The sequence below is a fragment of the Oncorhynchus kisutch genome, linkage group LG2 (assembly GCF_002021735.2).
Source record: "Oncorhynchus kisutch isolate 150728-3 linkage group LG2, Okis_V2, whole genome shotgun sequence".
In the NCBI taxonomy this organism is placed as follows: domain Eukaryota; kingdom Metazoa; phylum Chordata; class Actinopteri; order Salmoniformes; family Salmonidae; genus Oncorhynchus; species Oncorhynchus kisutch.
The window spans coordinates 54,515,951-54,533,409 of record NC_034175.2 but is presented as its reverse complement, the minus strand read 5'-3'; the positions used below and the strand labels follow the sequence as shown (position 1 = coordinate 54,533,409).

At 42.6% G+C, this 17,459-nt stretch overlaps 1 protein-coding gene across 1 annotated transcript in view; it reads left to right on the top strand.

Annotated features, from left to right (window-relative positions):
• Positions 1-17,459, top strand: part of map2 (microtubule-associated protein 2) — a 123,303-nt gene that overhangs the window by 93,538 nt on the left and 12,306 nt on the right. The window contains 8 exon segments of the mRNA XM_031797558.1: positions 237-497; positions 1,021-1,158; positions 5,298-5,359; positions 9,615-9,689; positions 9,884-10,015; positions 10,017-10,032; positions 10,876-11,051; positions 12,682-12,828. Of these exon segments, the coding sequence (XP_031653418.1) occupies positions 237-497; positions 1,021-1,158; positions 5,298-5,359; positions 9,615-9,689; positions 9,884-10,015; positions 10,017-10,032; positions 10,876-11,051; positions 12,682-12,828 (1,007 nt within the window).

Sequence of the window (17,459 nt, the reverse complement as noted above, 5' to 3'; positions counted from 1 at the left end):
AATAATTATATAATCAGATATTAGAAAATGAAATAGTACATATGCATGTTCATGTTTATTACAGCCTTTTCATAATGAAGACATATTTCATCATCATAACAAAGTTACGTTAACACTGTTGACTTCCTGGAAGAAGTGTGTCTGTGACCCTTAACCTCACCTCTCTTCACCCATGTATTGTGTTGTGACCGTAGTACTACTGCATGATGATCTTACCATGTCTATTTTATACGTAGACCTCTGCACTGTAGATGTGGATGATGACAAGAGCATGGCTACAGAGCAGATCGAGCCCCTGAGAGCCGACCGGGTCCCAGCCCCACCAGTCGAGAAGGAGAAGGCTCCCCAACACCAGAAGCAGGAGAAGCAGCCAGTGAATCCCAAGTCTAAAGGGGGGCAGGTGAAAGCGCGCGAGGGGCACGTCTCCACACCAGAACGTAAACCCATTCACAAGCAGCCGGTCTATATCCCCAGGGAGGACGTCAAGAAGAAAAAAGGTTCAGAACTACAGTATCTCTCCAAATTAGTTTGTTACTATGTTTTTTGTTGTTGTTGTTTTTTTTAAATTATTTTTAGTTATTCATTATTATTGACAGCTTATTTAATTCTGTTTGATTTTATTTGGTGTAGATCTCTGCTCAGTTTGTTACTCTAGAGGGCCAGTTTCCCGGACACTTCAGTGAAGAACCTCCTTTGAAATTACGTTTTAGTCCAGGACTAGGCTGGATATGTGTCTTGGAAACCAACAACACTTTTCATTTCTATATAGTTCTTTGTAGTTATACATTATTAATTGACAGACTTGGTTATTCTCTTTCATTATAATTGTCAAAGATAATCATCTTTAAAAGCCTTTAAGATCTCAAGTGAGTGTTAACTGGGAATCAGGTGAGTGGTTCTGTCCTACCAAACCTCTGTCACACTCTTAGATTATCTCTCCCTCTTCCTTCTCTTTCTTCTTATGTTACTTGTTTGTCTTTCCCTATCTCTGTTTAACTATGTCTCTCCCTCTTCTGCTAGCCGTGATTAAGAAGACTGAGCTGACCAAGAAAGCTGAGATGCGTTCCTCTCCATCTCGGAAGAGTGTGTTAAAGTCTACTGCGGTCCGACACTCGCGTCCTGCCCAGGCCCACCCCTGTGCTAGGAGGAAACCTACAGGTGACCAATCATTCCTGGGTATATACCGCACAAATGTTGACCAGGGCCCAATGTGCTCTGGTCAAAAGTAGTGCGCTAAATAGGAAATAGGGTGCCATTTGGAGCGCAAAACTGCTGGCCGGGGCCAGGAAGGCTAGAAATCTGCAATGCGGCTACAAACATCAACATTCACATCTAGTCAATCAGTCAAATGTATTTTCATGCCCTTTTTACATCAGCAGTTTCACAAAGTGCTTTACAGTTAACTCATCCTTACAGTGATTTAAAACGTATATTTTTGTTCAATTTGATCAATTATTTTGTTAATCTATCAATTGTTATTCTGTTGCATTTGTTTGTCATGTTCAGTGTCTGCATTTTATTAGAATAAAAACAAATTTGCTCTACATTTTTTTTATTTGACTTTATTGTTGGCTTGTTGTGAACAGCTCAATTTATTACATTTATTGTATCATTTGTAATTTTTTAAAATGTATTTTTGTTCTCCTCAGCTTCCATGTTCATTCTTGATTTCTTTTTTTGTTGGAGATGGTTTGGTCAATGATACTGCTTCAGAGTTATGTGTACCTGCAATACCTTTTATTTTCTCTCTGTATATAACACCAGTTGTCCATCTCTCACCATCTCACTTATTAACTCAATCTGTGTCTCTTTAACCTATATCATTTTTGGTTGTTTGCTTTGAAAGAACTACAGCTGTAAAAGAACTACAGTGCAATTAGTAGGTTTTCACTGCATTTCCACAGAGCAGGATATTAGTTCCAAATTGCACCCGATTCCCTATGTAGTGCACTACTTTTGACCAGGGCCCATAGGACTCTGGTCAAAATTTGTGCACTATAAATGGAATAGAGTGTCATTCAGGAAGTAGAGGTTGCCAAGCAACTGGTAGTTTGGCTCCGCTTGCTGTAAGGAGACAGATACTGGTTAACCTCACCTGACAAAGTGAGTTTCCACAATATACAGTGCATTCGGAAAGTATTCAGACCCCTTGATTTTTTTCCACATTTTGTTAAAACCTTATTCTATAATGGATTAAATAGTTTCTTTCCCTCAACCCTGACTAGTCTCCCAGTCCCTGCTGCTGAAAACCATCCCCACAGCAGGACGCTGCCACCAACATGCTTCACTGTAGGGGCGGTGACAGGTTTCCTCCAGATGTGACGTTTGGCATTCAGGCCAAAGAGTTCAATCTGGATTTCATCAGGCCGGAGAATCTTGTTTTCTCATGGTCTAAGTCCTTTAGGTAACGATTGGCAAACTCTACCTTTTACTGAGGAGTGGCTTCCATCTGGCCACTCTACCTTAAAGTCCTGTTTGGTTGGGTGCTGCAGAGATGGTTGTCCTTCTGGAAGCTTCTCCCATCTCCACAGAGGAACTCTGTAACCCTGTCAGAGGATTCTTGGTCACCTCCCTGACCAAGGCCCTTCTCCCCTGATTGCTCAGTTTGGTCCAGGCGGCCAGCTCTAGGAAGAGTCTCGGTTGTTCCAAACTAACTTCTATTTAAGAATGATGGAGGCCACTGTGTTCTCTGGGACCTTCAAAGCTGCAGACATTTTTTTTACCCTTCCCCTGATCTGTGCCTCGACACAATCCTGTCTCAGAGCTCTATGGAAAATTCCTTTGACCTCATTGCTTAGTTTTTGCTCTGACATGCACTGTCAACCGTGGGACCTTATATAGACAGGTGTGTGCCTTTCCAAATCATGTCAAATTAATTAAATTTACTACAAGTGGACTCCAATTAAGTTGTAGAAACATCTCAAGGACGATCAATGGAATCAGTGTGTAGATTGATAAGATTGAAAAAAAAATCAATTTTAGAATAAGATTGTAATGTAAAAAATAAAAAAAATAGGAAAATGTCAATGGGTTTGAATACTTTCCGAATGCTCAGTAGATATACAGTACCAGTCAAAGGTTTGGACACACCTACTCATTCAATGGTTTTTCTTTTCTTTCCTATTTTATACATTGTAGAATAATAGTGAATAGATCAAGACTATGAAATAACACATATGGAATCATGTCGTAACCAAAAAAGTGATAAAGAAATAAAAATATATTTTAGATTCTTCAACGTAGCCACCCTTTGCCGTGATGACAGCTTTGCACACTCTTTGCATTCTCTCAACCAGCTTCATGAGGAATGCTTTTCCAACAGTCTTGAAGGAGTTCCAACGTATGCTGAGCACTTGTTGGCTGCTTTACCTTCACTCTGCGGTCCAACTCATCCCAAACCATCTCAGCTAGGTTGATGTCGGGTGATTGTGGAGGCCAGGTCATCTGAAGCAGCACCTCCATCACTCTCCTTCTTGGTCAAATAGACCTTACACAGCATGGAGGTGTGTTTTGGGTCATTGTCCTGTTGAAAAACAAATGATAGTCCCACTAAGCGCAAACCAGATGGGATGGCATATCTCAGAATGCTGTGGTAGCCATGCTGGTTAAGTGTGCCTTGAATTCTAAATAAATCACTGACAGTGTCACCAGCAAAGCACCCCCACACCATCAAACCTCCTCCTCCATGCTTCACGGTGGGAACCACACTTGGAAATCATCCAATTCACCTACTCTGCATCTCACAAAGACATGGCGGTTGGAACCAAAAATCTCACATTTGGACTCATCAGACCAAAGGACAGATTTCCACCAGTCTAATCCCCATTGCTCGTGTTCTTCAAGTCTCTTGTTCTTATTGGTGTCCTTTAGTAGTGGTTTCTTTGCAGCAATTCGACCATGAAAGCCTGATTCAGTTGATGTCGAGATGTGTCTGTTACTTGACTCTGTGAAGCATTTATTTGGGCTTCAATCTGAGTTGCAGTTAACTCTAATGAACTTGTCCTCGGCAGCAGAGGTCACTCTGGGTCTTCCTTTCCTGTGGTGGTCTTCATGAAAGCCAGTTTCATCATAGTGCTTGATGATTTTTGAGACTGCACTTCAAGAAACTTTAAATGTTCTTGACATTTTTTGGATTGTCTGACCTTCATGTCTTTAAGTAATGATGGACTGTCATTTCTCTTTGCTTATTTGAGTTGTTCTTGCCATAATATGGACCTGGTCTTTACCAAATAGGGCTATCTTCTGTATACCACCCCTACCTTGTCACAACACAACTGATTGGCTCAAATGCGTTAAGAAGGAAAGAAATTCCACAAATTAACTTTTAATAAGGCACACCTGTTAATTGAAGCTGGTTGAGAGAATGCCAAGAGTGTGCAAAGTTGTCATCAAGGCAAAGGGTGGCTACTTTGAAGAATCTCAAATATAAAATATATTTTGATTTATTTAACACTTTTTTGATTACAACATAATTCCATATGTGTTATTTCATAGTGTTGATATCGTCACTATTATTCTACAATGTAGAAAATAGTAAAAATTAAGAAAAACCCTGGAATGAGTAGCTGTGTCCAAAATTTTGACTGGTACTGTATAATAAATAATCATACTTGTGCACTGTTTTTAAATGTGTGGTTTTCTTTGCCATTTCCTCCAGAAGCTCTCTCGTAATTGTTTATGATAGATAGACTATGTTCAATGTAAACCCTCTAAATTGCTGCATTGCCCCAATTAAATTGTTCAGGGGGTGGGATGGACGGTGCACTTACTGTATGTAATCCAAAATCCTATATTCTGTATAATTTCCTGCTAAAGCATTGGAGAACAGAGCTTTTTTCTAGCAGCTCAAATAGGATCTCAGCCAATTCCCTCATAGTATACAGTAATACCATATAATTATACAATACTATAACCCAGTTAGGGCTAGATTTACTCTCACAAAGTTTGCTGTAGTGGTTTACAGAAGAGGGGTAACTGTTAGCCCAATACTTGTCAGTTAGACTGTGCTGGTAGACTGTAGAGTGGGTGGCGTGCTTCAGCCACAGCTGTTGTGTGTGTGGGAGAGTGTTTTTGTGTTTCTGTCAATCTGTCCTAATGTTTAAATCACGTCTAACTATACACTCTGTCTTTCTCTCTCGCACTCCTTTCTCCTCATCTCTTTCTTTCTCTTCCTCTCTCCCTCACTATTGTCCTCTCCTCCTCTCTCCTTCCCTTTTCTATTTCTCCCTCTCTCTTTCCTTCTCTCATTCTCTCTCTGTCTCTCCTCTTCTTCTCCTCCACTCTCCTCTTCCTTTCAGTGGGTGTACCAGAGGGTCGTCGGCCTCTCAGTGTTGCTAGACAGTCTCGGGACAGAGCCTCAGTAAGTACGACACACCGCGTCACAATGCGATACAATAACTTCATGTCCAATTTAATGACAGAATACAAGTCACCTGTGTATGGTCATGTTCAGTAGGACACACTGTAGCAAAACTTTTTGAAATGGTAAACAAGTTGATTTTGTAGTATTGGTCAAGTTCAGGTAGTAGGCGATCTCCTTGTTTTACCTCTGTTTCCTACCTACCGAGCACACTAAAACACACACTCTGGATACAGTGTCAGAAATAAGTCCCCTCTTACCAGCTTAAACCTGCTTCCCTGCCTGAACCTAATTCTTCTGTCCATATTAACTCACAGTTTTATCCCTCTATGCAAAAAATCACTTAACATCAACTAACATAAATCCTTTCTCTATCCTGTCCCCCTTTTAATGAATCCCCTTTGGCCTGTTTAGCTGCATGTCCATCCACCCTGATGGTTATGTCACAGTGGACTAAACATCCAGGCCAGATAAACATAGAAGTGTTTCTGTTCTCTTCCCTCCAATCATCATTCAGTGGTGGTCTAAGGTAGTGCACTATATAGAGAATAGGGTGCCATTTGGGATGCATTTGGGCTGTAATTATCATCCATTATCTGTGGTCGTGACTGCCAGTCACTCCTCCACATAATAACAGTCATTCTTTTAGAATAATAAAGACAGCACAGCCTGGCACAGCGCTTTAAATGCCACATCTCCCAGGACTGTTCAGTTCTGCTCTGTATAGTGCAGCCTGGGATTCTCTGCCCACGCTAGCTAACCACACACACACACACACACACATATGCATGAACACTGTATTCTGTGATTATATTATGGAACCAGAACCCAAAGACAATTGGCTATATTTAAACAGTACCAGTCAAAGGTTTGGACACACCTACTCATTCCAGGGTTTTTCTTTCTTTTTAAAATTTTCTACATTGTAGAATAATAGTGAAGGCATCAAAACCAGGAAATAACACATATCGAATTGTGTAGTAACCAAAAAAGTGTAAAACAAATATTTTATATTTGAGATTCTTTGAAGTAGCCACCCTTTGCCTTGATGACAGCTTTGCACACTCTTGGCATTCTCTCAACCAGCTTCTTGAGGTAGTCACCTGGAATGCATTTCAATTAACTTGTTATGGCTGCAATCCCGCTAACGGGGTCGATATGACAACTACCAGTGAAATAGAGGGCGCCAAATTCAAACCTCAGAAATCTCATAATTACAATTCCTAAAACATACATGTGTTTCATACCATTTTAAAGCTATTCTCGTTGTTAATCCCACCAAAGTGTCAGATTTCAAATATGCTTTTCAGCAAAAGCACTACAAACGATTATGTTAGGTCTCCACCAAACCACAATAAGCACAGCCAGCGAAATATAGCATTCACAAAAAGCAGAAATAAAGATAAAATGAATCACTAACCTTGAATTATCTTCATCAGTCATCAGTCACTCATAGGACTTCATGTTACACAATACATGCATGTTTTGTTTGATTAAGTTCATATTTATATCAAAAAGTCTGACTTTACATTGGCTTATTAGATTCACTGTTCCAAAAACATCAAGTGATTTTGCATAGCCACATTGTTTCAACAGAAATAATCATCATAAATGTAGATGATAATACAAGTTATACACATGGAATTATAGATATACCTCTCCTTAATGCAACCGCTGTGTCAGATTTCAAAGAAAGTTTACGGAAAAAGCAACACATGCAATAATCTGAGACGGCGCTCAGAACAGAAGCTAAATTAGCTGCCATGTTGGAGTCAACAGAAACCAGAAACCAGAAAATACATGATAAATGTTTCCTTACCTTTGATGAACATCAGAATGCAGTCCTAGGAATCCCAGGTCCACAATAAATGCTTGATTTGTTCGAAAATGTCCGTTATTTATGTCCAGTTAGCTACTTTGGTTAGCGCGTTTGGTAAACAATTCCAAAGTCACAAAGCGCGTCCACTATAACGTGACGAAATGTCCAAAAGTTCCTTAACAGTCAGTAGAAACATGTCAAACGATGTACTGAATCAATCTTTAGAATGTTGTTTACATATATCTTGAATAACGTTCCAATCGGATAATTAGAATGACTTCAGATGACCGGTGGAACGCAGGTCCTTCCCCTGTGAACGCATGTAGTGAATGCATGGTCAACTCGTGGTAGTGGTGACTATTTCCTGTGTCATTCGACCCCCCTTCACATTAGAGTCATCAGACAAAGTTCTATTGACTGTTGACATCTAGTGGAAGGCGAAAACTCATCCATATCTCGCTGTAATTTCAATGAGAGCTTTGTTGAAAATCTGCAACCCCCAGAAGAAAAAAAACAGGAAGTGGAATTTCTCAGATTTTTGCCTGATATATGAGTTCTGTTATACTCACAGACATAATTCAAACAGTTTTAGAAACTTCAGAGTGTTTTCTGTCCAATACTAATAATAATATGCAAATATTAGCAACTATGACTGAGGAGCAGGTAGTTGAATATGGGCACCTCTGTGCACCTTTCATCCAAGCTACTCAATACTGCCCCTGCAGCCATAAGACATTTGTTAAAAGTTCATTTGTGGGAATTCTTTCGTGTTTGAGCCAATCAGTTGTGTGACAAGATAGGGGTGGTATACAGAAGATAGCCCTATTTGGTAAAGGCCAAGTCCATATTATGGCAAGAACATCTCAAATAAGCAAAGAGAAGTGACAGTCCATCATTACTTTAAGACATGAAGGTCAGTCAATACGGAAGATTTCAAGAACTTTGAAAGTTTCTTGAAGTGCATTCTCAAAAATCATCACACAAGACCCAGAGTTACCTCTGCTGCACAGGATAAGTTCATTAGTGTTAACTGCACCTCAGATTGCAGCCCAAATAAATGCATCACAGACTTCAAGTAACAGACACATCTCATCATCAACTGTTCAGAGGAGACTTCGTGAATATATTTTTATTTGTTTAACACTTTTTTGGTTACTACATGATTCCATATGTGTTATTTCATAGTTTTGATGTATTCAGTATTAGTCTACAATGTAGAAAATAGTAAAATAAAGAACAACCCTTGAATGAGTAGGTGTGTCCAAACTTTTGACTGGCACTGTATATAGTATATATCTGTTTGCACAATTGCCGAGGAAATGATGTTCAGTACAGTCATCTTTGGTTCCACTGTCATTATTTTATCCTTGTTTACTTGTGTTTTGGTTTGCACTCTGTCTGTTTCTCGCCCATCTCTCACTCATCTCTAATCCATCTTTCCCCTTATCTCCCCCATTTCTCCCCCGTCTCTCCCCCATCTCTCCCCCGTATTTCACCCGTATCTCCCCCATCTCACCCATTTGTCACCGGTATCTCCCCCATATCTCCCCCATCTGACCCATTTGTCACCTGTATCACCCCCATCTCTCCCCCATCTCACCCATATCTCCCCCATCTCTCCTCTATCTCTCACCCGTATCTCCCCCATATCTCTCCCCCATCTCTCACCCGTATCTCCCCCATATCTGCCCCATCTCTCACCCGTATCTCCTCCATCTCTCCTCCATCTCTCCCCCATATCTCCCCGTATCTCCAACGTCTCTCACTCGTATCTCCCCCATCTTTCACTCATATCTCACCCATCTCTCCCCCATCTCTCACCCGCATCTCTCCCATATCTCTCACCCGCATCTCTCCCATATCTCCCCCATATCTCCCCCATCTCACCCATTTGTCACCTGTATCTCCCCCATCTCTCCCCCATCTCACCCATATCTCACCCATATCTCCCCCGTCGCTCACTCATATCTCACCCATCTCTCCCCCATCTCTCACCCACATCTCTCCCATATCTCCTTCATCTCTCCTCCATTTGTCACCCGTATCTCCCCCATATCCCCCCCATCTCACCCATTTGTCACCTGTATCTCCCCCATCTCTCTTCTATCTCTCCTCCATCTCTGCTCCATCTCTCACCCGTATCTCCCCCATATCTCTCCTCCATCTCTCCTCCATCTCTCCCCCATATCTCCCCATCTCTCCCTGGTCTCTCACCCATTTGTCACCCTTATCTCCCCCATCTTTCACCCATCTCTCTCCTGTAACTCTCCCATCTCTCACCCCAATATCCCCCATCTCTTCCCCATATGTCTGTCTGTCACTTAGTCGCCACCACTGACAAAGATCCCCACCTGTAAAATGTGAGCGGCCACCCTCCTGCCCCCTCGCCTTATCTCCTCTTTCTCCTCCCACAATAAAAATAACTTCCTGGTGGAGGTGGAGCTTGATAGGCCCCGTCCCTCCTCGGTCGGGCCTCGTGACTCCCCAACACTACACAGACTGATAGACGTGGTAAGGTTAGCATATGGCCCTGAACTGATCAACTGATCTCACATCTGTAAATTAATACCTATGCTAAAGCTGGGGCATTTTCTGACTTGTGCACTTCTGTAAATACAGTACTAAGATAAATGTATGTGTTTGTGTGTGTGTGTGTGTGTTTCTGTGCCTGTTTGCCTTCCTGTGTGTGTGTTTGTATGTGACAGGATGGTGGTTCTCAGAGCCCAAAGAGGTCATCCCTGCCGCGGCCTGCCTCTATCCTGAGCCGGCGTACCCACCATCACCCACACGACCAGGAGGAGAGCTCCACCTCAATCACCAGCTCCGGCTCCACGGTACCCCCGCAGACCTACGTGTAAGTCCCTACTCCTGGTTTCTCTCTTTCTGCCGGTCTCTCTCGCTTAGCCTCTTTCTTTCTCGCTCTTGCTTTTTCTCTTGGTCTTTCTCTCGCTCTATCTCTCTGTCCTCTGTTTAATCCTCTTCCGCTCCTGCTCTCCTCTAGCGTTCCGTACAGAGGTCAGGGCGGAGCATAGAACAGGACGTGCCCCTAGTTGGACAGGTAGAGAAGAACTCTCAATCCCATCTAGTCTCATCCATGTCTCACTCTGTCCCCCATTTCAACTGGATTTACTTCCAGTCTCACCTTGTCATCCAGTCTCACCTTGTCATCCAGTCTCACCTTGTCATCCAGTCTCACCTTGTCATCCAGTCTCACCTTGTCATCCAGTCTCACCTTGTCCTGCAGTATCTCACCTAGTCCTGCAATGTCTTACCTAGTCTCATCTTGTCTCACATGATCTCACCCAGCTCATCTCAGTCTCGCTGTGTGTTCAAGATCACATCTCTGTCTCATCCTTAGTAGTTAGTAATCAAGTTGTTCAATCCTATAGTTTGGGCTTCATTCATTATTTCATTCTTTCATTCTAGTAACTACACTGTTTCATTCTGTTTGTGTATGTTTTGAGCCATTCTTCATCTGACTAACTTTAAATACTTTGGTTATGTTAGCCTGGTACCAGATCTGTTTGTTCTGTCTTGCCAACTCAAATGGACCATAGACAACAGAAAATGGCAAGACTGCACATATAGATCTGAGACCAGGCTAGAGTAATGGTGAGAGGTGCCCAACCTCTGATTGACCTTTGTGTAACCTCTCTGTATGACCTCTATGAACTTTCTATGACCTCCCCACACCCAGGCACACAGTCGATGCGTTCCCGCTCGCTGTGCAGCGGTCCCACCACACCCCGCACCCCAGGGTCCACAGCCATCACCCCTGGAACCCCTCCCAGCTACAGCTACTCCTGCCGCACACCCGGAACCCCTCGCACCCCCGGCACACCACGTTCACTCAGCCTGCTGCAGGAGAAGAAGGTACAGTGTGCTTCCCAAATGGCACCCTTTTCCTTACGTTGTGCACAACTGTTGACCAGGAATCAATGCTGTTATACTGGAGGCAGCTACTCGAAATGTGTTTTAAATTAGACAAATACGGTGCATTCGGAAAGTATTCAGACCCCTTGACTTTACACATTTTGTTACATTACAGCCTTATTCTAAAATTGATTAAATAGTTTCCCCCCCCTCATCAATCTACACACAACACCCCATAATGACCAAGCAAAAAGGTTTTGTAGAAATATTTGCAAATTTATCAAATAAAAATAACAAACGGAAATATCACATTTACATGAGTATTCAGACCCTTCACTCAGTACATTGTTTAAGCACCTTTGGCAGCGATTACAGCCTTGAGTCTTCTTGGGTATGACGCTACAAGCTTGGCACACCTGTATTTGGGGAGTTTCTTCTGCAGATCCTCTCAAGCTCTGTCATGTTGGATGGGAAGCGTCGCTGCACAGCTTCTCCAGAGATGTTTGACTGGGTTCAAGTCTGGGCTCTGGCTGGGCCATTCAAGGACATTCAGAGACTTGTCCTGAAGCCACTCCTGAAAAACATCCCTACAGCATGATAATGCCACCACCCTGCTTCACCATAGGGATGGTGCCAGGTTCCCTCCAGACGTGACGCTTGGCATTCAGGCCAAAAAGTAAAATCTTTGTTTCATCAGACTAGAGAATCTTGTTTCTCATGGCCAGAGTCCTTTAACATCCTCTTGGCAAACTCCAAGCGGGCTGTTGTGTATTTTACTGAGGAGTGGCTTCTGTCTGTTCACTCTACTATTAAGGCTTGATTGGTGGAGTGCTGAAGAGATGTTTGTCCTTCTGGAAGGTTCTCACATCTCCACAGAGGAACTCTGGAGCTCTGTCAGAGTGACCAACGAGTTATTGGTTCTCCCCCGATTGCTTAGTTTGGCCAGGCGGCCAGCTCTAGGACGAGTCTTGGTGGTTCCAAACTTCTTCATTTAAGAATGATTGAGGCCACTGTGTTATTGGGGACCTTTAATGCTGCAGGAATTTTCTGGTACCCTCCCCCAGATCTGTGCCTTGACACAATCCTATCTCGGAGGTCTACGGACAATTCCTTTGACCTCATGGCTTGGTTTTTGCTCTTACATGCACTGTCAACTGTAGATAGGTGTGTGTCTTTCCAAATAATGTCCAATCAATTGAATTTACCTCCAATCAAGTTGTAGAAACATCTCAAGGATGATCAAAGGAAACAGGATGCTCCTGAGCTCAATTTCGAGACTCATAGCAAAGGGTCTGAATACCACTGATATTAATGTTTTTCTGTTTTATATTTTAAATACATTTTCAAAAATATATAAAAACCTGTTTTCACTTTGTCATTATGGGGTATTGTGTGTAGATTGATGAGGAACATTTATTTAATACATTTTAGAATATGGCTGTAATGTAGCTAAATGTTGAAAGAGTTAAGGGGTCTGAATACTTTCTAAATGCACTGTATATAATTGTACTTTATGGATTTATCCCTTATTTATTCAGGAGATCATATTGAGATTAGCTAATCTTTTTTCCAAATAAAATCTGAGTATATCATGGCATCAATTCAACTTATGGCAACTAATTTATTCAAGGTGGCTCTGCTCCGCACCCCTCCCAAGTCCCCCGCCACCACCCCCAAACAGCTTCGCGTCCTCAACCAGCCCCTGCCAGACCTCAAGAATGTCAAGTCTAAGATCGGCTCCACAGACAACATCAATTACCAGCCCAAGGGGGGCCAGGTTAGTGATCGTCCATGGGTTTCTACTATATCCCCTCCTCCCTCTTTCTCTTTTCTTCCTTCCCTTATTTATCCTCCCTTCTTTTTACCTCTTCATGTTCTGTTTCTGCCTCTCTTTCTACCTCAGTCTTGTTTTCTATTTGACAAATGCTGTAGCTGCTGGTTCCTTTTTTCAGACTTTCCTCCCAGGCTTTTAACCCCTGTTCCACCCTCCTCAGTCCCTTCCTCTCCCTGTCTTTTGTGTCCTTCTCTACATTTATAGTCTGTCGCTCCATTGTTACTGTAGCTCTGTCCTCCCTCCCTCAGTCTGTCTGTCTGGTCGTTGTTTGCTGTGTTTTAAAAGGAGGGCAATGAGGAAAACACTTCATTTTGGAGTAGCACCTGAGCTTTTCAGATGGGCGAGATGGGAAAAGGACATTGTTGTGATGAAGGAAGACATACTCTTGGTGGAGTGCTGCAGAGATGTTTGTCCTTCTGGAAGGATCAGTGTTTATGTCATTGTCTCTGTAATATCCCTCTGTAGCTCACCATCGACGCTAGAGAATATTCTGGAACACCTCTACCTCTCTTGCCTCCCATATGGCTCAGCCCAAACAAGGCTTACACCCCTGGGTAGTGTCTTCCCACAACCGCTGGCAAACTAGACTCAACTCCTGGGTGACTGGCTGGCTGCAAGTGTCTCTGATAGGGGTTCCAACCGGAAGTGACAACAACCTGAGGTGACTGTCTGGGCACGGGGTTGTCAAGGCTGCTATGCTGCCATTTCCCAACCTCTCAGTGTCTGCATTCAAAAGGACACTCTATTCCCTATAAACTGCACTGTGTTTGAGCAGAGCTTATGGGCCCTGGTCAAAAGTAGTTCAATAAAGGGAATAGGGTGCCATTTTGGACACAATCTGTGCCTGATTCTGCGTTAAATATGAATCCTCCCTTTGATGCAATGGTGTTTGCTTCGGCTCTTTTGACTCGATGGCTGGGAAATGGTTGGAGTGGTTTGTCTGTGTTATGATAACTCTGTTAGGAGTCTCAGTAGCACAACCCTAGACAGCCACTTAGAAACTCCTCTATTTGTGCCCGTAAGTGAGTAAAGTGTTCGAGAAGCTGATTAATAATTTTGAAACTGACCATAGAGTTACTGGAATAGAGGTAGAATGGGGAAGGAGGATGAGTTGGGGGTTTCTGGTCTTAGTATAATGTCTAGGTCTTACTGTCATTAATTGTGGTAGGATATTTCTTCTTACGCTTTCACTGTCTATGAAGCTAGGATGGATTAAGGTAAACACTTTAGTTTTGATTTCCTTCTTTGTTGCCTGAACTGGTGTTGGCTACTGTTTTAGTTTGACTTTGATTCTTATCCAGGTAACAGAGAGAAATCTGTATATATTCTACCAGACAACACAACTTTCTGGTTATCTTTCATTCACCTGGTATCACCTCATGTTCTGTCTGTGTGGTTCTTACAGGCTGAGTGTCTCTCAGATGTTATTACAAACTAGTCTACCTTCAGCACTTGAAAATGTTTAAGCGCCAACACTGGCTATGGGCTTTCTCCTGTCTGCTGACGTGTTATCCATCTTATCTCGTCTTGTGTGAGGGAGTCTGTCGTCTTTGTGTGGCCATTGCTGCTGAATGTCTCATACATTATGCGTCTTTAGTAGGAAGATATAGTGCAGTGGTCACCAACCTTCTCTGATTCAAGATCACTTTGAGTCTAAATGCAAGTCGAGATCTACCACTCAGATTTGTTTTAACGTGACTGAAGTGTAAGCCTATGCAACATGAACCTATTAAAAACAGTGCTATAGCAATGAGGTTTATGCAGTAGGCTATAGGCCCAATATATTATCACCGCATATTGGCTTTGGTCGTCCTGCCAATGTTAGGACCATTTAAAAAAAATGTAATTTCAAAATATGAGGCAGACTATAACATGAAGACACCGATAATAGATCCGTTTTTAAATCATTTTATTTTACTGGGCTTTTAAGGTCTCAATGGAGGAAGAGAGCAGCTCTCAACATCCTTCCGCTCTCCCTTTCCTCCGCTGACACCGTCTTCCAGCTGATGACAAAACTCAAGTCGCACCGCATTATTTCTGCCTCATGCACAAATTCATGTTGTTTTTCCTATTAACAGAAAAGGTATTCCTCAATATTACAAAAGACGCAAGCTGCTAATTATAATAGTGCAAGCCTATCATTACAGCTGCAGTGCTGGTTGTAGCGCAAGTGGAAGTAGGAAGAACGCACATTTTCTGGTTTAGAAAAGTTTGAATAAAAGGTGTTGATAGTGCTGATGTCATGTTCGTCATAACGAGGAGACCAAGGCGCAGTGTGATATGAATACATTCTATTTTAATTAACGAATAAGCACTAACCAAAACGACCGTGAAGCTATTTAAACCGAGTGCTGACACAGGCAACTATACATACACAATAACCCCAAAAAACAAAATGGAAATGGCAACCTAAATAGTATCCCCAATCAGAGACAACGGTAAACAGCTGTCTCTGATTGGGAACCAATTCAGGCCACCATAGACCTACAAATACCTAGACATACAAAAACCCCATAGATATAGTAAAACCCCTAGACAAGACAAAAAACACACATACTCACCCTCGTCACACCCTGACCTGACTAAAATAACACATAAAACATAGATAACTAACGTCAGGGCATGACAGCTGACTAAGAACTTAAACATGAACTCACTCATAAAAACAGCATCTCTTTGCTGTATTAGTTGACAGTCTCTCTCTGGTCATGGTTTTAAACATTTTGAAATCTCATTGTATTAACTTTGCTGTAGCTTTCTTTTGCGCCTGCGACGTTACTGCAGGCACAGTAATCTGAGACATCTGATTGGCCAGTGGTAGGCCTATAGTGCACTTGATTTGCTATCCGGGCCCGCCGGGAAGGCAGAGTTTGTACCTTCAGACAAATGTAATGATTCAAAATGGGAACACTTCGCCTACCCAGCGAGGGAGGCTGAATTGGTTGCACCTACCTCCATCAGAACGAGACAAATAAAAAAAAATAGGAATGCAAGGCTTCATCGTTGTTGTTTTTTACAGAAATGTTTGGCGATCAACTAGGAATATCTTGGAGATCGACCAGTTGATAGCGACCAACGGGTTGGTGACCACTGCTATAATGTATAAGTATTTCTCAGGGTTGTGCATCATACAATGTCTGTCCCTCTTTAGAACTAAGCTACAGTTTATAAGCCTTTCTCAGGGTTGTGGATCCTGCAGCCTTCCATCTTTATTCAGTATGTTCTTTGGAAAGGTAGGGCAGTAGTTTTGACAAGAGCGCTATGGGCCCGGGTCAAAAGTAGTGCACTGTATAGGGAATAGGGTTCCATTTTGGACGCAACCAAGGTCTCCCACCTCTTCCAATGTCACCATTCTCATCATTCATTACAGAGACCCATTACTCTGTCAGGCCTCCATCCCCTTTCACAGAACTGTTGTTATGGGGATTCAGACCTTCTAGAGAGCACCAATGACTTCTGTCTGTCAGCCTGACACCCCATCCTGGCTCTAGTTATCTCCACCACATGTAGACACTGTTCCCACTTTCCATGTAGGTTTACACCAGGGTTGGTATGGGATGTGGATACACAGACCCGCGAGCCACTTCAGCCCCTCATGATGACTTCAGATTTTTTGTGGCCCCCACCCCCATCAAAGTTGCCCATCCCTGGTCTACACACTCAGGCTTTGTCCCAAATGGCACCTTGTTCCCTATATAGTGCACTACTTTGGACCTTGGTCAAAGTAATGCACTATATGGAGCCCTATGGAACCTGGTCAAACGTAGTGCACTATATAAGGTATAGAGTGCCATTTGGGATGCACACTTACAGGATACAAGAGCCTTAAACCTATACAGGCATGTAGCATAGCAGAACCTATACAGTACTTCCAATCAAGCCAGTACCAGTAGCAGACCTACAGTATCCCATATACAGTACAGTGACTCCCTCTGTACCGGTGCTCCCTGTATATGGCCTCGCTATTGTTATTTTATCGCTGCTCTTTAGTTATTTGTTTTTTGTTTTATTTTTTAAATATGATTTTTTTTTAAACTGCATTGTTGGTTAAGGGCTTGTAAGTAAGCATTTCACTGTAAGGTCTACAGATGTTGTGTACGGCGCATGTGACAAATAAAATGTGATTTGATTTGATATGGAGATCGCTCCTACGCATGGTCTCTCTCATCTTATGTCTGTCTGCTGCACACAGTGTGACATGGGCCCACATGCCAGCCAACGACCCACTGGTATACATTACCTCCGTATACCAAGCCCCTCTTATCCCCTCACACACACTCTGTCACACACAAAATACAAACACATGCCAAATCTTGGTAGGAAGTGAAGTACGTCTTGGACCCAGAGTTTATTTCAGAGTACTTTTCTATTTGTTGGTGTATCAAAGGGCTAATGCTGTATTCTACAACCCCTATATGGAATGATTGAAAGGGTCATGAACTCCACCTACATACTGTATCTACTGACATATCATCACTATAATGCAGGGTTCCCCAACCGGCAGTCTGCTGGCAGAATTTCAACTGCAGGTGATTTTTGGGGGGGAGGGCATAAAATACTGTAAAAACATCAGC